Source organism: Malurus melanocephalus, unplaced genomic scaffold (genome assembly GCF_030028575.1).
Source record: "Malurus melanocephalus ecotype Western Australia unplaced genomic scaffold, MMel_1.1 scaffold_235, whole genome shotgun sequence".
Taxonomy (NCBI): Eukaryota; Metazoa; Chordata; class Aves; order Passeriformes; family Maluridae; genus Malurus; species Malurus melanocephalus.
In genome coordinates, this window is record NW_026623467.1 from 1,097,334 (window position 1) to 1,120,353 (window position 23,020).

The 23,020-nt window shown below is 49.2% G+C and overlaps 1 protein-coding gene across 1 annotated transcript in view; it reads left to right on the top strand.

The window, feature by feature from the left end:
* Window positions 1–23,020, top strand: part of GALNT14 (polypeptide N-acetylgalactosaminyltransferase 14) — a 92,861-nt gene that overhangs the window by 28,780 nt on the left and 41,061 nt on the right. Inside the window, exon 2 of the mRNA XM_057374890.1 lies at window positions 4,258–4,427. Within this exon, the coding sequence (XP_057230873.1) occupies window positions 4,258–4,427 (170 nt within the window). The remainder of the gene's footprint in view (window positions 1–4,257; window positions 4,428–23,020) is intronic.

Below are 23,020 nucleotides of genomic sequence, written 5' to 3' on the forward strand. Positions count from 1 at the left end.
CCAAATGGGTTCCTGGAAAACTGTCAGCTCTGCCAGCCCCTTTCCTCTTGAAGGAATGCTCACGACCCTGGTCTGATTCACGCTGGTCTAAAGGCAGAACTCAGCAGCCCCGAAAGGAAAATGGSTTTTATTTTAGCAAAGGCTTAAGTTCTCAATTTTAAAACAGTACCACRAAAGAAGAAAGTGAATCAGAATGTGCCTTTGGCTCTCACCGCCCACTCCCTGTCTTGCTGGGCAGCTGGAGGCTGGCCCTGGGGACCGGTGTGACCTGCCCGTCTCCAGTCACTGCTGGCTCCTCTTGGGCCAGGCTTTTCACCTGGAATGCCCTTTCACTGTGAGGCAGCCTCTGGGTGGCCCAAGTGCTGTCACAAGGTGCCAGTTCCCTGTCCAGTGTCCTGGCCTGGGCTCCTGTGCCAGGGAGGGGTGCTGGGGCTGCCTGCCGGAGCCGAGCATCCCGCAGGGACACCGCGGGCCCGCAGCAGCAGCCGGCGAGGCTGCTTGTTCTTGCTTGCTGCTCCAGCAATCCCTGCTGTACTGTAATCACACAATTATTATGCCATTAAAATGTCATATTCGCAGAAATCCACATAAACAAGGCATTAGCAGTTGCCAGAAAATTGTAGTTTTACTGCTAATGACCCATTTTCCCCCCGCAGCACCACTCCTTTTTTTCTTAAATATTATTTTTCCCCTTCTTTCTTTCTTTCTTTTTTTTGTTTTGTTTTGTTTTGTTTCTGAGCTGTGATTTAAGAGGYAGATGACGAATTACATCTTTGCACTGAGAGGCTTTTAATCTTTAATGTACAGTTACAGTGAAAAGCTGCCTGTGTACTTGCTCTGGGCTGTGTGCCCTGAGCATACAAGGTTGATGGGTGGTTTGGGAGGAGGTGCCTTTAGTGGGTCATTTTTTGGGGGGTGCTTTACTGAAATAGCAGAGAGGGCTGTTGGTGAGCCTGCTCTTGGCTGGGTGCTGATGTGAGAGGGAAGCTTCTCTCCAAAGGTTTTGTCTGTGTCTTTTTGTGGGTGTACCCCTTGTTGATCACTCCTGGGGACCCCCAGTGAGTGTTGGAAGAGGGCAACACGTGTTTGCCTAGCACAGGCAGCCMCCCCTTGGATGTATTTTTCTTCTCTTTCCTTCAGACCACTGAGTCTCTGGAACTGTTTTAAGCGTTGACTGTGTTTCCTATAATTAATACCAGTCATTAAACTGCWGTGTTGAAAGAGAAATTACCTAATTCGAAGAAAAAAAATGAAAATTTATTACTAGTACGTGAGAGAAAATGAAGGAAACTTGGAGAGATGAGCCCTGTAGAAGATAAATAGAAAGGCAAGTGGAGTATTGACTTGATCCTTTTCTAGTGCAGGGTAATTTGGCCTCTAAAGTGAGTTAGATCATAATAAATTAAATTTAGATTTCTGCACATCAGTTAAATAACTCCCAAGACAGAATTCTGGTGTGAGGAGGAGGTGATAATACATGGCGAAAATATTATAATGAAGACCTTATCTGGTAACCTGTAACCAATGTGCTGTCCCTGGGTGAGCAAAGGGGATTTCTCCTGATGCTTTAACTCTCATTCTTTGTCTCAGGTCAGGTGCAGGTGAGAAACAGGTGTCCCTTTGGACAGGTCAGGGAGGTCTTCTGCCTCCCATCGCTTGCACAGCCAGGAGCTTTCCATGCTTTGCTTCTGTGCTTTGTGCAGGTAGGTTTTTGCAGAGGTCRGTGTGCATGTGTGTCTATCCTGCTCCAAATTCAGTTACCCTTTTAAGGAGGCTTGGGATGGAAAGAACATCCAGGTGATGTGGATCGAAAGTGCATGAGCAACCCCTAGTATTTACTTCAGGCTGAGAAAGTGAGCCCAATCCTTGGTCAGTGAGCCCAATCCTTGGTCTTGTTTTGTGGCCAGATAGGGATTAAAATAACTCTTTAATCTCTGTCACACTCTTGATCTCAGGTGTGTATTTAATTGCCCAATATTCAGCAACCATCCCACTGATAGCTTTCCTCAGCCCAAAAAGGAGAGCCTGGATGAATCGAGGTGGGCTGTGTCTTTCAGGTGGAGATTTCATRGGAGTATTGATCAGTCACTGCAGAGTGAGCCAGGGATGCGACCCCTGGWTGCAAAGTGTACCCAGAGTGGGATGAGAAGTGAATACCATGGGGTAAGACACCGGTATTTGTCCATGTATCCATTTACTGCTGGAACCCCACCCTGGTAACAGGACATTARTGGGGTTAGATGGATGCTGGGAAAATGCCATCCCAAATCCTGAAGGACACTGCCATGTGCCCAAGCCATGCTTCTGCTGCCTGGCCAGAGCCTTGCTGCCCTTGCAACAGACATAGAAGCTCCAGTTTTCTYGAGGGAATCCACCAGCCCTCCCACCTGAGCTGTTGGATTCTTGCCCACCTGCACCCTTCTGGCTGATCCAAGGCTGCTGGTTTTAACTGACATTAAAAAAAACTAAACAACATATATACACACACATACCTTACAGCCTTAAGTGCTGTGTGGCCGCYTTTGAAAACCATTTCTCTTCTTATTAAGTTTGATAAAACCAACTTTTATTTTTCTTCACAGCATTAAAATTTAGGGACTGCAGCACCGGCGGTTGTTTTAACAGCGCCAGGCCTCCTGGGGTCATCGTGAAATCTTATAAACATCAGGCTGTCGGTGGCTCCGCGATGCAATCGCCTCACTTTCCCCTGATCTTTTACTGCGGTGCTAAATCATGTTTTCCAAGATGCCTTAGAAAAAAAAACATAAACAGCATTTATCACCCTGTGCACGTCGGCCCTCCCGAAAGTCCGCGGGCGGGTTATGTGCGTCCTCCTCGTAAAACTCCTGCAGGGACCTTACTGGTTTCATAACTTTCTCCCAGCCTTGAATARCTTTCTTCCAGTCCTGAATAATTTTCTCCCGATGTGGCTGGTGACTTGGGGGTTTCTTCTGATCTTCTTGCACTGGGGTAGGTGCTGGAGGAGATGCTGAGATGGCCATGGGGTCACACCAGGGGTGGAAGGATATGACCCTGTAACTGGAAGCCCCTGTATCACTGGAATTTGCTGTTTTTTTGGGAGTGCTTATGTCACCATAACCAGGCCGATGTGGGGGTTCCTGTGGCTGGAGGTGCCTGGCTTGATCCTGTGGTGGTTCACTTGCAGGAGCTAGTRCTCCCTCCTCCCCTGCCTGAGGCTACAGAAAATGCACTGCCAGATGCGAGTAAAATCAATTACGGGGTAAAAATCGCCCTTTTCAAAAGCTTCATTTTGCGTTATTAGCAGGCAAAATCGGCTTTGAGACGGTGTGAGCTGAGGAGGGGAAAAAAAAAAGCAAAGCTGAAGAAAAGATCAATTATTGGATAAGATCACAATTTTCTTTAGGGCTGAGATGTCTGTAAACGTTTGCATCTCTCGGCGTTACAGGTAGGCTGAGATCAAAGGGGTTGTGCTGCTGTAGCGATGAGATCTTATCTCACTGTGTTTTGTGCTGGCTGCCTCCGAYGCTGCCAGAGGATGGTTAAACCTCCTGACAGCACCTGCTGCTGAGGGATGCTTAAACCCCGATGGCACCGARCTGCCAAGAAGTGCTTGAATCCCCGAAGGTTGTTGGAGCTGCTGGGTAACCCCAAAATGCAGCTTCTCCATCCTTCCAGAGTGGTGAGACCACACAGGCATGTGCTTCCCTGCTCCTCTCCCTGCAGTGGGGCTGAAGTCATCAGTGGGAGACTTGTGGTGACAAAGGTGGACTGAAACTGGGCTGGGAGCATGATGGCCCCATTCTTCCTGGGTGTTGTTGCTGGAGCTGGCCCTGAGACTAGGAATGGCTGTGGAAATGTGGGACTACTCCTTTCCTGCCTGAAAGGGTATAGGGTTATGGKGGCAGTGGGTCACGTGATGTAAAATACCCTTTTTTTTTTGGCTGGAGAGAAATTAAAACCCTTACAAAACGTTTGTGGTTTTATATTTCTCCAGACCGTGCTGCTTGAGGGGGGATCCACCAGAGACCTGAATTCGATTTCGTGTTAGTCATTTTAATTCAAATTGGCAGGCTCTCTTTGACGTGGCGTTTTCAGGACCTGGGRACAAAAAATAAACTCTGAAGACCTTATGAGACTCCTTGTCACCTGCTCATGCAACACTTGCCTCTGTTGCAGGGCTGACCGATGTCCGGCAGGGCTTGGGAGGACCTGTGGAGCGGGGTCAGTGTCCTGCGGTCTCTGCTCTCTCTAACGGGGCTGACTTTGTGCGCGCAGGAATCGGACGCGGACTGGGACGACCTTTGGGATCARTTTGAAGAGCGGAGGTACCTGAGTGCCCGGAGGTGGAAGGGCGGCGAGGATCCCTACCGGCTCCATGCCTTTAACCAGCGGGAGAGCGAGAGGATCCCCAGTGACCGCGCTGTCCGCGACACCCGCCATCACAGGTTCTGCCTCCCCCGCTTCCTCCCGATCTTCCTCTCCAAACTTTGTGACGTGGGGGCACAGTCCTGTTCCTCTTCAGGGCCGTGGTTTTGGGATGCAAGCGGGTGCTCTTGGGACTGGGTCTGACTGGGTTGTATTTTGGGATTGAGTCTTTCCCTTTGCTTGATTTCTTGGCGTGTCTGGAAGCCTTAAACTTATTAATTGAAACAGTATAAATTATTCCCGGACCACAGAGAAAGAAAGGAAAGGCCTTTATTTTACCTTCAGAAAAGTACAAGTCTGTGATGGGCAAAGTCTTAGCTGGTGCTGGGAACTCTTGCTCTGCAGATGATGGAATRATGCAAGGGGGATAAAACAACTGTTGAGCATTGACTTTGCCCTGCAGGGAGAAGACTGGGGAATAAGGGATAATTGCTGAGTCAGGAGGCAAGAAGGGTAAGAACTTGTTGGATTGCTAGCTGCTCCAGCACCACTGAGGTTAGAAATATCCTTTGGCAGTCAGAGGACCTTTTGGGAGAGGCAGGGAGGATTGCAGCAACAGTTGCCTTGTCGATGAAGCTGCACCTCCTTGTCAGCATGAGAAGGGTGGGGTGTGAGTTTTGGTGCACCCTTGCTAGCTGAAATCTCAGCTGTAGTCTCCCTCTGGTTGTCTTTCCAAACTCACCAGGGAAGAGCTGCCCTGCATGTTGAAGGTCAGTGGGGTTAATTGTTGATTTGCTGGATGGGGTGATGCAAGGATGTCCCAGTGGTGAAGGAAAAGCACCCAAGGTCCTCTCAGTGCAATATTCCTCCTTGTCTTCTGAGGACGCAGCGTATGCCTGGCCCCTGCTGTCCAGGGGGTGTCCACAGCTGGTGCAGGCTCTTTCCGTGGATCTGTGCCTGGCATTATGTCTCAACTTGCTGGCAAGCAGCTGCCTCTACTACCTTGTCCTGGGAGCCCTTTGGATGAAGTTGTGCTCTGGGGGGAGCTCTGTGCTGGACCCAGCCATGGCTGCCMTGCTGCACTTCGCTCCCAGATCAGGGTGACTCCACTGCTGGCATCTGACCCAACTCTAAATTTCCCCTATTCCAGTTCAAATGCAGCACTTAGGCTGAAATGCTGAAACAGCACCAGTTCCCCAGCCCTGTAGCGAGCAATGTGCTTATTTATTTATTTAGCTTCTTTTTGTCGTAAGGACCAGATGCTCCTTTCTCCGGAGAGGAGCTGTCAGCCCTGACGGACGCCTGTTATAGCTGAGCAGAGAGCGAATGTGCTATTCCTGGAGAGAATTAATGCCAGGGATATTAACCATCTGCCCTACTAAAAGGGAAGATTGACTCGGCTGTCCCTTGCCGTGCCCCCGCTGCGCCATGGCAGCCACCTTATTCCTGGGCGGGCGGATGTGGCGCTGAGTGCTCCTGTGAAAGAAAAGTTCTCATTAAGGGGGAAGTGAGGGCACAGCACGTGGGAGGGGCTGGGGCTAATTTAATTTGTTTCCAATTTCCTTAACCCGGTAATTGGATTCTGATTTATTGAATATGCCTGAAGAACGCTGCGGATGATGCACCATTAGCCGAGCTCTAGAGTGGCCACGCAGGAAATGGGGCTGCTGGGAGATCTGGGGGAGGCAGGCGCTGATGGGGAGGATGGAGGAGGGAGAGGAGCTGGCATTGATGGCTGAGGGAGAGGGGAAGGTGCAGAGCTAAAGATAATCCTTACTTATGGCACAGGTGTCCTGGGAGCTACTGCAGGTGATGCTCAGGCCCTGCYGTGCAACCTGGTCTTGGATTGTCCAGCAGAACCGAGTGGGAAAGCAGGGATAAGGCATGGCCTGCTTGGAGCAGGGAGCAATTTCTGATGGCTGTGCAAGAACATGGAGTCCAGCATGGAGCTGGCTCGATGTCCCTCGTGTGATGGGAAGAGCAGAGTGGTGTGGACMAGGCTGTGTGGGAGAAAGGACACCCCCAGTGCTCATGCTGCATGTCCTACTAGAGGCTGTGTTTACAGGCTTGGTTTCGATGGAAAACCTGGACTAAGCAGCTCAAGCTTCCTTGTTTGATCATGAACCCAGAGAGTTGGAGCTCGATTCTATTCCAGCTGATTTTGGGGCAAGGTACGTCCTGCCATGGACCCCACACTGATGGGTACCACCGTGCCAAGAGGCTCCTGCCCAGCTTGTATGAGGAGTTAAGAGGGCTTTGGAGAGGGTCTCATCCATCACTTCAGCTCATCCCCATTTACAAGCAGGTTCTCCTCCAGACTCTCGGCCAGATGTTGTTGCTCCAAGCATCTTGCTCTGCTCTGTGACCAGGTTTCCAGCGTGTTGGCTTTCCATGCTTTATTGCCTCTGTAGGACATGTGGCAGCACTGAGATGCACAGAGCTGCAGRCCGTGGTAATGCCCAGAGATCCATGCATGGTAGTCCAGATCCCAGGGACAGGCATGTGGGAATCTGCTCCTTACAGCTCCTCTCTGGGGTGTTTTTCATTAGGATGCTTGCAGAAGGTTTCCTGGTGTTTTCTCTGCTGATCCAKCCAAGCATCTGGACTTGCCAGCGATAGCTGAACATACAAAATATGGCAAGGACTGAGCAGCAAGCTCCTTGCCAGGAGGTCATGGAGAGGRCAAATATTTTCAATGGGATGGGATGTGGTGCTGACAGCCAGTTGCTTAGCAATGTTTGCTGGATTGATTTTGTTTTTAAATTGCAGCCAGTGGAATAGTTTCASATGGAGAAGAATCACAGTGTTCCAAGGAATCAGAGCAGGAGAAACAGTGGTGGCTCTCTTTGCCTCTGGTTAGTGTGAACTTCTGCCTGGTTTGTGGTTGATTTGAGCCAGGGTGCTGTCATGCTTTTATGGACTGCCTTGTGTCACTTGGCCTGGGAGATCTCACAGATGGAGCATTGCTCCTGGTGATCCTCTTCGTGCTTTCGTTGGTGTTTCATTGGCGTTTCGTTGCCATGAACTCCATTCCTGGTTGCATGTTGGATCTGGACCACATAAAGGGCTGCTTTTCTTYGGGAGAGAACTTTGGATGGTCCTGTGGTGCTACATCCCATGCTCAYGAAAAGTCAAGGTTAAAAAAGTCCCTGTGACTGCATCAGCAGACTGGACCTGGGCCTTGGTGGCACGGCCACACTGCACACAGCCAGCTCACGCCTCTGGAGTGGGTGGCCAGTCCCCCTCCACCACAGTAGCCACATGCARCTGGGATTACCTCATCCCCACATCCCACTCCTACAACTCCCACCGGCAAACTGCGGGAGCGCGACGGCAGCGAATGAGTCAGTGGCAGGCGTGAGCATGGCGGGGACAGGAGCTGYGCTTTCCAGTATTGCTCAGCACCTCGGAAAGCCCACAGGGAGGACGCGTCGCCCCCAGCCAGCGGGTTTCGTTGGGATGGCTCCTGGGCTTTTTCCATCTGCAGCTCCTGGGGAGGCTGGTGTTGGCCATGGWGGGGCTCCATGTGCTCCTCGGGCTGACCGCTGCCTCCCGGTGCTCTGCTGGGTCTGACAGATGCACTGATGCTGTGGATGTGCCAATGCTGTGGCTGTTGGGCTGGGCTGGGACCAGCCTGAGCGGGGCTGTGCCCTGGCTGAGAGTGGCAGAGCAGAGAGGGGACATGGGGGACAAGGAGAGATGAAAGCCTTCAGCAGACTTCTCTAGCTATTGCAGATGAAGTCAGCCAGCTTCAGCCACCTCGCAGTGTCTGTGTTCCTCTTGCAGTGTCTGTTTTCCTCTCGCAGTGTCTGTTTTCCTCTTGCAGTGTCTGTTTTCCTCTACTTGCCTTGCTTTTTACTTCAGTAGCGCTGAGACGTGTTCAGTAGTGCTGTCTCAAGAGCTGATAAAGCAAGAAGGCCGAGGATGGAGCCCTCTCAAATTCCAGTGTAAGACTCTGCATTTTTGAAGTTCCCTCCTTCCCTGAGTCCTAAGTGTTTTCCAGGAGCTCCTACCTACCTGGACCTACCTGGCTAAAGTTCATTTTTGCAGCTGCTAAGGGAGAGTGTTTGTGTATGTGTGGGTCTGAGAGGGAGAAAGTTGCTAAGATTGAGTTGTGGTTGAAACATGAGTCTGGCAGGGATGTTGCAGGATTGAAGATCAGGTGTCACATTGCCTGCTGAAGGTGAGAGCATCCTGGCAGCCCAGAAGCCAGGTCATGCCAGCTTTTGCCCCCTAAAARAGCTCTGCTCCTACAGTCTGTCCTATTCCCTTTGAGGGGAATGGCAAATGCTCCAAGATTTCCTCCAGATCTCTTCTCTTGAATCCCTGTGCCATCTGGAGAGTGTCCCATGGGTAGGACAGCTGCTTAGGACAGGTTGCTCATATGGACTGTTCATGGAGGGGTGGGAAGATGTAGGGGATGCCTGTGATGTTCCCTGAAGCAGAGAGCTGCTGTCTCGTATTCTCAGGGTCCAGAAATGTCAGGATTTCAGCCATCAAGCAGGAGCATTACACGCCACAGTGCTGTTTTGACCCATTAATTACAGGTTGCATCCTGAGGGTGCAGAGTTTGCACATTCTGTGTTGTGGTGGAGCAGCTGTGGTTGGGGTAGGCAGAAATACCTGGCTGTGCTGTGTGGGGATGGCTGGGAAGAGCAGGTGGTCCTGAGGGTCACCTCTGCTGGGTGTGGTCCCTGTGTACACAGGTACCTGGGGCTGACTGAGGCAATTTGCCCTTCCCCATTCCCTTCCCAACACTGAGAAAGTTGTAAAAACCTTCTTGGGGGTGAGGAGTCAAAAAGTAGAGAAGAGTAGATTTTGACAGCATTTGTGCCTCTGATTTAGCACATTCATGGCACCCTTGGACTTTCTCACGTTGCCTTGTCTTCGTTCAGCTTCCTTTTCCTCTAAACCAAAACCACTTTGAGGTTGTGCTTGAGGTGAACAGCGGGTCTCAGCAGCTACAAATGCGTTTTTTGCCCCACATAGAGATTTAAACATCTTATCTTTCTTTTCTGGTTTCTTGAGAGTCTCCAAAGGAGAAACTTAATGTCTGGAGAATGACATGTGTGGAAAAGCCCAGGCAGGACAGAGGGGGAACTCTGCCCTGCTGTCCTTAGTGGTGCATGAATATTAGACCGACAGAAGCACGTAGGTCCCTGGCAGGTGGCCAAACCCCTTTGGAATTTGAGGGAACATTTACAGGGATGTTACCCAGATGGACCTTGCACAGTTGAAAGCAGAACCAAACCTGGAGGTTTTCCAGGTCTGCTGTTGCCTTTCACTTTGCTGAGTCCATGCATTTCTCACTTTGGCCTCTGGACTCTAGGTGGGCTAATCCACTTTCCGGCGTAACGCAGACTTAAGTCCCGAAGGATTATTATTTTTAAAATGTGCTTATTCAGGCAGTTTCTTGTGAGTTGCTGACTGGGGTGTGGTGGACCAGGCAGGAGGTGGTGTGGGCAGAGGGGCATGTGCTCGTGGTCCCCCTGTGCCTGAAGCTGCAGGGGAGCCTCGAGTGCAGTGCAGGTGGATGGKACCCCTGCCCGTGGGGTCAGATGAAGGAGGGAGCCAAGTGAGGAGAATGGGGCAGATGGAGTGCTCCAGTGCTGCCACATCTCTGGACCTGGCATTGGTGAAGGAGGAGGTGTCCTTGTGTGGCCAGGTGTCTGTGCTGCTGGCTTTGCTGTGTGCTGTGCCCTCTTCTGTGGATGCTCCCCCATCTGCATGATGCGCTGAGGGGAGAAGAGTGGCAGCACCTTGTGTGAGCTTGGGATGGCTGGGTGTGAGGGGGTGCAGTGTCTGCTTGCTTTTGGGGCTGATTATTAGCTTCTAGGTGGCTGCCAGCAATATCCTGAAGAGGTTTTCTGTCTCTTGATCTGTTATTCCACCTGTTAGTCTCTTTTCAGGGCAGATATTTGTCATTTCATTGCAAAATAAGATTTATSACATTTGAGCAAAGTCCTGTAGGAGTGAGGGCTGTGCCTGGATCTTTTGCCTGCAGAGCAATCTGAGGCTGAAATAGCTGGGAAAGAGAAGACCTGGGATACCTCTGCCTGTGGTCTTGGTCTCCTTATTTCTAGTGCCAGCAAGAGCACAGCATGACCCTGCAGGTGAGCAGGTACACAAATCATTGGTGGAAAACACATTTGGGACTGAAATRTCTCCATTAGGAAGCACCATGATTGCTTTTGTGTCTTGGACACTGGACCCCAGGAGGTTAGCTCTCAGCACTGTGTTTTTCTATCCCTCCTTAGGCTGAGATCTCTGGGGATGAAGATGTGAGAACGATCCTTCAAGCAGAGTAAGGGCTGGTTTGTGCCTTTAGGATAGAGCTTGGCCAGGGTTTTGTTTCTGCAGTTGGTTGATGGTTTTTGTGGCCTAAGTTGGGAACTTTCCTGGGCTGGGCAGAGAGAGAATTGCTCGTGATTCTTCTGTGCAACCTGGTAACCCTGTGGCAGTGGTAGAAATGGTATCTCAGTATGTTCTGTATCTTCTGTTAGTGCAGTTGGCAGCTGAAAGACAGTGAGAGAGGCAGCTTTGGGCAGTCAGCTCGCTCTCCACACACTCTCACCAACCACTGACCAGCTCCRCTGCCTGTGTAAGAGTGGGTTGTCATGTGGTGCTGGGATTTGTTTCATTTTTTAGGGAATCGTTGTTCTTACCTCTTGTCATTGTGGTTATTCCATTTTCAAGCTCTGCAGCCCTCCAGGAATTCAGATCCACCCTAAACAGGTTACTAGCACAGTCAGTTCCCCTAGCTGGGAAAGTTTGCTGTCTAACAGAAKACCCAGTATGGAGCTCCCCTTATCAAACCCCATTATCTGTAGCTTTGTGCTGGAGTTTATCCCTGCTGTCACTCACAGCTTGGACCTGTGTGYTGCTGAGGCCTTGGAATGAACTGAAGCGTGAAGCCCAAAGTGCRATTTAGAGGGTGCATGCTGGGAAGGTCTTGTCTGGACAAAGAATTAATTCTGAGGTGTATTTTGGGTAAAGGTGTGCACTGCATCCCCAGGCTACCACACACTGGTCATGTTGGCCACCCAGCCTCTGTCAGGCAGCTGTGCCAACATCTCATGGTGCTGATGGCTAGTTTGTTGCCCACAGTTATGAGATGACACCGGTTTTTGTCTGTTGGCTAAATGAGTACAAATGGGCCAAAACCTACATCTTTCACTCAAAAGCAGTTCTGCACAGTGTAGATTCAGTCCATCCAGAGTGCTCAGCACACACAGTGACATTTTGCATTTGGTTTTCTGGGTGAATTTGAGCTTGGAAACTCCAAGGAGATTTGAGGAACAGTTGTGTGATCAAAACACAGAGAGATTGTTTTCAGGTAGCATAGAGAACAAGGAGTATTGAGATTGGCAATTCTTGGCAGCTAAGCAAGGAAAGCAAGACAGCTATTAATCAGAAACTGGCACTTCATAAAATCATAGAATAATTTAGGCTGGAARAGACCACAGGGGGTCTCTGATCCAGCCTCCTGCTCGAAGCTGGGTCAGCTCTGTAATCAGCCCAGGTTTGTCTCAGTGCAGAAAGCAATGAGCCCACTGAGACTCCTGCCTCTCAGGCTTGCCCCAGCATTTTGTAAAAGCTGATGTAATTTAAAAACCTTGGTTGCAGCACATGGAATTTGTGGCTCTTTTCCCCCCAGCTGCCTGTGTTTGTATAACTGAAGTTGCTCGAGTTGCTGTCCTTGCAGTGCTCCTGTTGCCTGTGTCTTGTCCAGTCACTCACAGCAAATGCACCCCAGTGAGAGGAAGGGTGGGTGCCCATCCAGCTGTGCCTGGCAAAGCCTCCCCTCCTCATTGCCTGACATCTTTTCCAGGATTGATCGTGATGGTAGTACCAAATCTGTGTAACACATCTGTTGTCGCCCTGATGGAGAACTCTGAGGTGACTGGAGACCTTCATCCATGTGATCAACAAGCAGGAGTCTGTGTAGCAGCTTGGGTGATGCTGGTGTGTTTGGTGGCCTCAGGTCACTCTGTTTGGGACAGCAGTGAGAGGAATTCTGTCATCTCCCCTTTTGGTATTCATCGCTTTTGAGTGACTCAGTCACCACACTCGTGTGTCTTCTCTGGCCTAGCACTGCAAGGCTTTGCCAACAGTGGGGTTGAGACAGGCTTGGCAAAACTTGGTCAAAGACAAAAGTCCCATGGAGTCTCCACTCCATTATGTTGCCTGAAAGTGGAGAAAACTATTCAGTGGACCTTTTAGCACTGCAGAAATCCAGAAATGTGCTGCAGTTGGTATTTGGCACAGATGTGGGAATACCTGCATTAAGGTGCCTCGTGCCTCTTTCTGGTAGCTGCTCTGTCAGCTCCTGCAGAGCTCACACGAGAAGTGTGCTGGGTCTCTCTGGGCTCACCACCTGCACAGTCCTGGGAAATAGCTGCTGTGTGTCCGAGTCCCYATGCTGGGAATGTCTGTGGCCACCCCAGTGTCTGTGACCTCTGCTGCCACATGTTTTTGTCTGATGGAGGTGGTGGGCTCAGCTGGCCTGATGGCTCCTGAGGCAGGAACTGGTGGCTTCAGGGGGCAAAAATTGATGAACGCAACGATTTTTTTTTCAAATATCTTTGTATGCCATGTCCTCTTTTGAAGCTTTCCGGGTTTGAGTTTTTGTTTGTTTTTTTTTTTTAATGTGGTAAAGGAAGAAAGAATAGATGAGAAAGGTCTGCATGAAATGGGATTATAGTGGGTTTGAGCACTGAGAGAAGTTGCATTCCCCGGGGATGGCTGCCCATTGTGTGCTGGGATTGTGGGCTTTGACTCTGGATGTTGGCAGTCRCCAAGGGGGGAGCAGCTGAGGTGAAGTGAGATGCTGCAGTTTTGTATCTTGAGGGGTTGCCTAGAGAAAAAGCAGGCTGAGGGGATTTCGTTAAAAATGATTCTGGGAAGGGATGCTGGGCATGGAGCAGGGTTGATTGTAGGGAGGTGGCAGATATGGCGGTGCTTACTCTGCAGCGGTGGATTTTCAGTGCTATTCCTCCTCTTTCCTTTTCTTCTCCTTGCATGAGAAGGATGAGGGTAACTCTTGAGAAGCAGCTGAGGAGCAAGCAAGACTCTCTGAGGAGCTGATGGAAGTGTATAGGAGGGTGTTTGGGATGCAGGAGGATGTGTCATTTAAGTGGTCGTGTTCCTCTTTTTCTGGAGGGCAAAGCTACTTCCATCTGAAAGGGCTGTGCAAGGAGTGTGAGTTATGGCACTTGTCTGCACGGTGAGCAGAAACTATTCCTGAGCTGTATTCTTGCCTAAAAGATGTCTGCAGGCCAGAGGGGATTGGCACTGTGGGAACTGGGGAGTTTGTAGGGACTCGGTGTCTCAGAGTCTGGCTGGTGGCAGGGGGGATGACTGGACTGTTCCAGCAAACATCTTGGTATAATACTAAAGTTCGGACTGCTGTGTTTTGTTTATCCAAAAATATATATTTGTGTCCCTTCTCCCGGCTCTTCAGTGCCTTGCTGGGTAGGAAGAGCATTTATAAGGGGCAGGCATCCTCCTGAGGAGAATCTGAGGAGCTCACATGGGAGCAGGCACAGCTTCCATCCCAGCTGTCCCTTCCCTGAAGAACACCTTTATTTGTGTTTCTTGCCAAAAACTGCAGTTTCAGAGAGAAAAAGAGCTGAAAACATTCTTTCCCCTCTCTCCAAGTGATGTATTTCTTTCCCCTAAGTCATTTTGGCTTTGTTTCCCTATGAGAGAGTTTTGATTTCATTTTGGAAATTCCCCACTCACCCGTCCACTGCATTTTGCCAAGAAAAATGCATGCACAAAACAATTCTGGGTCGATCTGAAATGACCCTTTGTGTCTTTTTTCAGTTCCTCCATTTACCCTGCTTACATTCCAGCCCCGTGGAGAGATGGTGTGCACTGTGCCGAGGATTTCTGTGCAGCCAGCAGCCCCTGGGGGAGGCTTCTTCTGTGCACTCCCTGTGGGAATTTCCTTCAGTTGGTTCCCCATGCGAACAGGTTTGGTTTTGGGATGGAAGAGTTAGGAGAGCCCTTGGGATTTGCTTTTTGCTGTGCAGACTGGGGTGCTGAAGCAAGAGGGGAAAAGAGCCTGGGGAGAAAGGATTGGGACTGGTGCTCCAGTGCCAGCGCTCCGAAAGTCTTGGCTGAGCTACAGTGCTTTGATTTAAAGCATCCCTGCACCAGAGGGCATGGAATGGACAAGAAGAATGTGTGCAGCCTTTGGAGCAGGGCTTTGTCTCTGTTATTATTCTGTGGCAGGGTGGTTTGTGTGAGGAGTGACCGCTGGTGAGATGTACTGTTAGCCCAGAATTGCTGTCTATCCATCGAGCTGCTGTCTATCCATCAACACCACGTGTCCTTCTCCAGCCACCAGTCTCTTGCTCCGTCCCTTGGGACATGGCAGAGCTTCTACCGCCAGGGCTAATTATTCCTCGAGACAGAAGACATGTGATAAAATATTAACCTTTTTCAAAAACAGAGCCCCAGTTAATTAGCTCCACTTTTGTGACACATTCACCCAGAGATAAAAGCTCGTTCCCCAGATATCTGTCTGTGGAGCGATGATCGTTCTGTRTGTCCCTGTCATGATGGGGGACACAGAGGAGGGAGAGCTGGGAATTTAATAAAAGACAGTGACCTGCCAGTCACTGCGCCCCGAGGACAAACTGCTCCATTTCAAGGTGAGCAGGGCCTGGGTATGGGCACTGCTGCTTTTGTTTAAGAGCCTGAAGCTGGAAACAGAGACAGAGTGGGTGGTGGGATCCACGCCTCTCCCTACACCTGGCTATGTCTGTGTTGTCAATACCACATCTCTGGAGCTTGAATCTGGGGGCTACGTGGGTAGATAAAGCTCAGCAGAGCTGAGTGAATAATGGTGTTTCAGTTCTTTGGTTATTTAAGAGAAAGAAAAGCCAGGAGATAGCAATTTCAGGATAAACCAAAAGCAAATGTCTTGGTGAATCTAAAAGTAAAAAGACAAGAAAACTTAAAGCCAAAGGGATCTGTTTTTCTCATCCTGAAAAGAGAAAATTTTCATTTAGATCTCAAATGTTTTTGACACTTTAGTCATCTAGAAATGACAAGCTGTATTTAAAAGGAAGTGATTTTGAGTATCAGATGAAAAGTACACATTGGGCTCCTCAGGAACAAACGAAGTGCTGGAGTGGAAGTGATGCTGCGGCGTGCGTTGGCGGGCGCAGGAACCACTGGTGGGAGGCACTCACGGCACCAGGGAGAGGCTTCTTCCCAGTGGAGGGAGGGATGGGGGTCTCTGCAGACCAGGACTGACCACAGACCCAGCCACGGCCCTTGGGGTGGCTGTGCCATCATCGGTCAATCCGTGGGGATGCAGGATCTGTTTTGAAAACTCCCTGCAATGCACTGAAAAGATCCTGGCTTTTTATGGGGGGAGAAAACCTCGCCTGTCTCAGTGCCCTTGACTGGGTGCACTCACCTGAACCACAGCGGGGCTCAGWGATGATTTCCTGATGGCCATCCCTTCATCACCCAGTGCCTCAGCATTCCCAGGGTGCCATTGATCACCCTCTGCTACAACCATCCTCTGCCTTTGACTGCTGTAACGTATTGACCACTTGTCCTATAGTTATTATGTGCCATTGATTACTTTGATAACTTGCTCCAAGTAATTCTGACAGAATGAAGTTGTTTGTTTAACTCTCGTGCTTTTCTCGCCATTTCTATTGAGCTAATATGTTTATGTAGGCTGAAATGAAGTCAAGTATTAGTAAATAAAGGAACTAGATCTCTGAGGCTCGCTCSTGTTGGTAATTAAAGCCATGAGACAGTTCCTTCCATCAAACTCTTGTTTGTTTTTTTCAGCTGCCTGTCACCTTAAAGTCCTCCCCCATCAGCTGCAGCAAAAGGGCAATTTGTTTTGGGTCTGTTTGGGTGGATTTCTGCTGTAAGCACTGCCGATCCCTACGTTCTGGAAGTGTTTTTGAGCTGTCACMGCGTGGAGCTTGGTTTGTGCTTCCCCAGCTGTGACTAAGGAGGTGTTATGAGGATGGGGACTTTATCTGCTTTGATTTGCCACGTGGTGCCAGGAAGCTCTGGTCAGAAAGCATCCTCCCTGAGGAATCTTAACATCCAGGGTTCTGATCTTCTGAAACATAATTTCAGGTTGTCCTGGCTTCTGAAGATCTTTAATAATGGATTGGTGGCTTTCCCTGAAGGTGTGAGGTACCAGTTTTTGCTTTTACTTTCACCGTGTGAAAACCTCTGCCCTCAGCTCTGGTATTCCAGTAAAACTGGCATCAGTTTGAAATTCTGCTGAATTGTACTGGTTTTGTTTGTTTTTTTTTTCTTTTCACTCTTTTTAGCTGTGTTTCTCTTTTTGCCTCAGTTCTGAGGAAGGAAGGGTGGAGGGAGTCAAGAAGCAAGACAGACCCTGATTCTGTGTGGAGGGCCCTAGAATTCTGAATTATTCATGAGCTTCTTTGAAAATCAAGACACACAATCTGGTTTAACTTGTTTTTAAAGGCAACCATGCTATTCTTTCCTTCTTTCTTAGTAGATCTTCCTTTTTCCCCCCTCCCCTTGTCTGAAGACAAAAATCCAGCAAATTTTTAATAAATTATAAATGCATCTTCTCATCTGTTTTGAGGTTCACAGGCAGCAGCACGTCATGTGCACAGGAGGTTATTTTTGCCTCCTTGCGTTTCCCCTTTTCTTCAAATTTAGTCGTTTGATTAATTTTTTAGATATCTATCTTGCAGGGAAAAGAAAGAAAGAAAGAAAGAAACTGAAAGAGGTAGTGAGTTAGAGGAAATATTAATTGCACACTAGCCAAATAGAGCACTGTTAAAAGTTTCAGAAGCTGGGTAGGAAAACGTCCTTCTCAGTCAGCCCAAGAAGGTCTCAGATCAGCCCGWGGATGAGTTGCAGCAGTTTGCAGGAGCCTGTGCTGGTGGGCAGTGGCTGTGCTGTCCCCTCCAGGCTGTGTCTGTCACACCCATGGCAGCCCTTCCTGGGAGCGTGGAGGCTGAAGGGAAGCGGCTGCATCATCCCCTGCCCTTGGGAGGGCTCTCCCTTTCTGTGCATTTTCTGGTGTTTTTGTGGGGAAGGGAGAGGTGCTGACTTGGGCAGGTTCCTCTGGGAGTCTGATCTACAGCCAGAGCTGGTTCGCTGCCCTGGCAGATTTTTCCTGATGGTCTTCCTTACAGTTTTATCAGATTTCWTCCAGTTCAAGCTTGCTAAATAACTCCTTGTTAGCTCTGATGCTAACCACCACTGAATATTTGTTGCAGATGTGCCTCTTGCCCTTGCTCAAGCCCTTGTACACCCTGAAGTCATTGCTCAAGAGAGGGATTCTTCTCTTTGTGTCGCCCCTGTTTCTCCCAGCCCCAGCAGCCTCTCTTGCACTCTACCCTAGGGATTTTTCTGTCCCTTTCTGGGAATGCAAACCTGAGGCACATGCCAGTCCAGCAAAGAGAGATCCCACCGACCTTTCTCAAGGGCATTTTTTCACTTTGGCAAGCCAAACTTGAGCTGACATTCCCTGCAATCACGTGGCACTGCCAGCTGACATCTGACTTCGCGTCCTTTCTTCTTTCGTTTTGGCACGGCCGCTTTCTGGACCGCTGTGCCTTCCAGCTGTGCCTTCCAGCTGTGTTTGCAGCCTTTCTTTGCTCTCAGCCTCTTGGTGCTTCCGTAGCACCAGCCTGAAATGGACCTGCAGGACCAAGTTAGGCACAGCAGGATCTCTAGTTGGTGACAATTCCTGCAGCCACTGCTTTTGCTGTTGTGCCACAAAGATGATGTCTGTGCTCTGAGCAGCGGTGTTCACATTGTGGAGTGTCCTGGTGGAACTTGCGGCAGCCTCAGAGGGAATCCCAGAGCTTTCTCAGCAGGTCTTTATCCCAGAGCAGACCCCATGTGTGGGATGTTCCAGCAGTTGTCTCRCTGCTCACAGCTGTCCCCTGGTGAGCCCTGGGTGCCATGGTGGTGCTGGAGGTGCACAGACCACGGTCAGCCCTCTGTTTGACAGCTTCTTGCTGACCCAGAGAAGGAGCAGGAGATGCTGACACCCTTGGGAAGGATTTGAAAGTCTCTCAAAGCTGAGTGAAAAAATATTTTGAGGCAACATGCGGGAAGAGTGGCTTGGGGAAAGCTGTGAGGAACTGAGGGTGTTGAATGTCATGAAGAAGATCACTGATCCCACCTACGTGCTCTGTTCAAGCAAATTCTGGATTGTTCTATCCCAGTTATACTGTTGTATGAGACTCATGCCTTGGCTGTAAGGTGTACAGCACTTCTTGCATTTTCCATCTCTGGAGGTCATCAGGTAATGATTTTTGGAAAGGTAGTCTGCAGTCAGGCACAAGTCACTGGATTTAATGCACGGATAACTGAGAAATACAGAAATAACTGGGGAAAATGCCAGAGATTGTGTTTCCCAGAGGTCAGCTGAGGTGGTGCACAGTCCTGTCCAGCAGTAAGCTCTAGGCACTTACTAGATTCCATATGAGTTGGCACATACATTGCTTTACAGCACTATATCATACTGTGTCCAAGGCTTCTGTTTTCAGAGTATTTTCATGGAAGTATCCTAGGTTAGTCGTTGGGAAGAAATTCTTTACTGTGAGGGTGATGAGGCACTGGAACAGGTTGCCCAGAGAAGCTGTGGAATGCCACATCCCTGGAAGTTTTCCAAGTTGGATGGGATTTAGAGCGATCTGGTCTAGTGCAAAGTGTCCCTTCCCAAGGCAGGGGGTTGGAACTAGATGATCTCTAAGATCCCTTCCAACCCAAATCATTCTGTTTTTATGGCTCTATGAATTTTGCTTCAGCTCAAAGACAGGATTTAGGCACACTGTGGTTTTCCACACTATGCATGYCACCCTGAGGGGCTGTCCTGAGAGGTGTGACCAAGCTGCCTGCATGTCCTGCCATCTGTCCCTACAGGTGTGCAGAGCCTGGRTATGTTTGCTACTGGCCAGGACAGCTGGGGCTCTAATATTTTCCTTTCTCCTTTCTCCTTTTTCCTTTTCCCTTTTCCTTTTTTTCCTTTTTCCTGTTTCCTTTTTCCTTTTCCTTTCTCCTTCCCCTTTCCCTTCATGTGGTGACGAGACTGCTCTCCTGTGTGTTTCCAAGGAGAAGAGAGGAGCCAGGAGGGAGGTGAAAGATGGTGTAGCTTTCCCTGATGCAGCTGAAATGATTATTCAGAGAATGCTTTGGAGGTGGTGAGCTGTGGTGAGGGAGAGTTTGGACTTAGTGGAAAACATTAAAAATTCAGAGCAGAGTTGTTGGCAGCGATGGCTGCTGAGGTAGAACAGAGGAATGAGCAGAGGGGGTATCTGGGGGARTGGGGGTGACAATAACCATTTTTTGAAGGAAGTTGATGAGAGGGTGAATGTCAGAGGTAGGTTTTGAGAGGCACACACAGCTCTGTGGGTGTGTGGTGTGACCTTGGATGAGCCTGGGGGCACCAGGAGAAGTCGTGGAACAGGGTCCATCTCTGTTCACACTGTCAGTCTCCACCACTGTGCTGTGCAGCTCTGCTGGCAGGGAGGGTTTGCTTTGGTGACGGGCACTTTGAGTGAAGTTTGGCATTTTAAACACAAAATGGGTTCAGATTCCCAGGGGGTGGGTGTGTGCTGTCCCRTCAGGAGGATCTCTCAGGATGCAGGGACAGCTGTGTGCAGAGACCACCTGTCTGTGATACCACACTGCTCATCAGGAGCACAAAGGCCAAAGGAACTCATGGAATAAGTCTTGAGTAAGGGACTCCATAGTCCTGGGGACAGTGCTGGAGTGTCCAAAGTTTGGGACTTGGCGGGAGAGCTTTGCAATTCCTACAGCGAGTGCAGGGTTCTGGCTGTCTGCTCCCTGCCCCACAAACAGGTGCTCCATAATTTGTTCCTGAGCTGTTAAGGGCATATTGGGAACATGAGGATGAGATGTGCTGCTCTGTCCACTCTGAAGGAATTATGACAGGCAACCAGTCCAGGCTGGAATTTTCTGAGGTTGATTCCTAAGGTGTTTGTAGCCAGACCACCCCTTTCAGAACCTTCTGATTCTGAAATAATTTCCATTTTGAATGGGAATGAACTTTAAAACAAGGAAATTACTCTTCCCGTAAAATGAAATTTGAATTCTTGCATGAGAAAATAAGAATTGTTCTCCATCTGGATGCTCTCTCTAGGGTTTTTAGGGCAGGCCAGCCTGGCTTCTGTCTTCTTTCAGCCCCCCCAGGATGCCTTGCAGCATTCCTGCTAGCACTTCCTGTGCAAGGATTGCTCCTTGCAAGGTTTCAAAGCATCAAACTTTGAATGGCTTTGGCCATTTCAACCCACTGCAAGTACAGGCAGTGCAGTAACTACTGTTTTTTTCAGTTTTTTTTTTTAAGAGTCTAAAAAAACTCCTCAAATTTCCATTGGTTTCCTGAAAATGTTGTGGGTGTTGTTTTTGGTTTTGTTTTTTTCTTTTTTTTTTGTTGGCAATTGGGTGACCTATGAAATACCATCAGCAGCACAAAATGTTGTATCCAGTGACAGCCTGAGGTAGCACAGGCAGCTTTTAGCGGGTTTATTTTCATTATTACAGCAATTTTAGGGCTGCATGCTGCAATTTTCACTTGCAGTGAGGTATTAAATTGAAATTACCCCAGATGTAATTGTCACACAAAATAATTCTGGACATGCTGGATTTAATGCTTTTCCAAGCTGTGGTTTTTATTACCCTAGTAAGTGCCAAAAAAGACACTCGTAGTCAAMAACTTAAACTGAAATCTGCCTTCCGGGGACCCAGGGTGTTTAGCTGCATTTACATTGGGGGAGCAAGGGAAAACAAAAACTGGAGCAAGTGGAGGAAACTTTGGGAGGGCTCCTGAAAGAGGAACCCAGGGGTAAAATCCTGTCCAAGAGAAGAGTCAGGGCCACAAGGGAACCGGGAAGAGGAGCCCTGGCAGATGCAGCAGCTCTGCCTTCCCCTTTCCAGGCTGGTTTTGGAGACGCAAGTCCCAGCTGTGCCATGGTGCTGGTCACAGAGGCAAAGCAGGGCTGGGGATCCATGACAGCATCATTCCTACCCTTGGGATGTGATCAGCCTCAYTAGACAGAAGCCAGGGGTGAGCTGCAGCTCTGGAGGTGCCCGTGTGTGACATTCCAGTGTATCCCAAWGGCACATTGCCTGGTTGGGCCAACCTGGTGCACCAACATCTGGAGTTTTAAAAGCAAAGCAAGTTGTTGCTGATGGGGAGGCTCAGGCAGCCTGCAGCATCCCCAGCCCGTGGGAGGCACAGACACRCCCAGCTGCTGCTTTATTTACCAGCTCCTTGGCTGCTGTAGTAGCATAAATAAAGTATTGATGACTTTGTATTTTCCACTCTCTCATTCTTTTCCCGAAATAGCTCCCCATGTTTGCTCCACAGAGCCCTGCTGGAAGTGGGTGGAAGGACACGCATCTGGGAGCGGGGTATAAATAGCTCAGGGAGAGCAGTTGCCATAGTCTGTCCCTGCAGCTCTGCAGAGAGAACRGGAGCTGAGCCTGAGCGTGGCGAGATTGAGCAGCAGCTTCTTTCTCATCCTCTCCRTTTGGGAAGGCTGGAGCTGGGTACGGGGCAATGCAAGAGCCTGCAGTGACCCAGAGGAGCAGCTCAGGGCATGACCTGGTGCTGTTTCATAATTCAGAAACCCTCTGTTTTCAGCATCCCTGAGATGCAGTTTTGATGGATGAGGGTGTTGTCGCACAGGGCAATGTTGCTGAACTTTCTCCTGCATATGGAACAGCTGTGCCACTTTGGCGTCCTTYGGGGATGGACCCAGAATTAGAATTGCCTCGAAGGTGAATTTCTGGTGTTGATGACTGTGCTGAAAGAAYAGGGGAGTAATGAGAAACCTGCTTTTGGTCAAGTTGAAGCAGGATTTAGAAAGGGTTTCGAGTGAAACAGTGAGAGTAAGCAGCAACTAATTTAGCATGAGCTTGCAAATACTTTGTCCCATCTAAGATACCATTGTTTTCTTATCTTTGGAATTGTTTCTCCTGTTGTGCACTCTTGTTTCCTTTAATTTWGTTCACTTTGTAAATAATCAGAAATGTAATTTCAAAATTGAAGTACAGAAAACCTCCCTAAATAGTATCTGGAGCATTTTGGCATTTCAGAGGTGCAACGTGCTGGTCTTAATAGCATAAACAACAATATCTGGCTGCTCTTACGTGCTTTCTCCTTTCCATCCCCAACTTAATTTTTCCATCTGTTTTTACTTCACCTTGCAGATGCTTTGATACTTTGATCCCAGATGCTGTGGCCCAGAACTTTGGGGGAGCAAACTGATGGATTGCTGGAAGAGTGGTTGCTCAGTCCTCGTTTGAGGATGGGAGTGGTAGCACCGGGGCAGTGGCACAAGGGCAGACAAGTGGCACATGGATGGGAAGGGACGTGATGGCTGTGAAGGGGAGCTACTGTTGTGTCATCTTAAAACCATCCTAAGGGACTGATAGGGACCCAGAAAGGGCAGCACGGATGTAAGAGGTATCTGGATTTTCTGAGCTAGGAATATGTTGGTGTCGGTCTATAAAAGCCACAAATTTAATCAGCTAAAGGTCAAAGTAATTACAGAGTCTGTGACATTTCCTCCTGGGAAGGAGGCAGCAGGGGCYGTGGTTGCAGCTGTGGGCTTTTGCCTTCTGCAAGACTGGCTTGGAAAGCTGTAAATCCCAGTCTTCCCTGTAG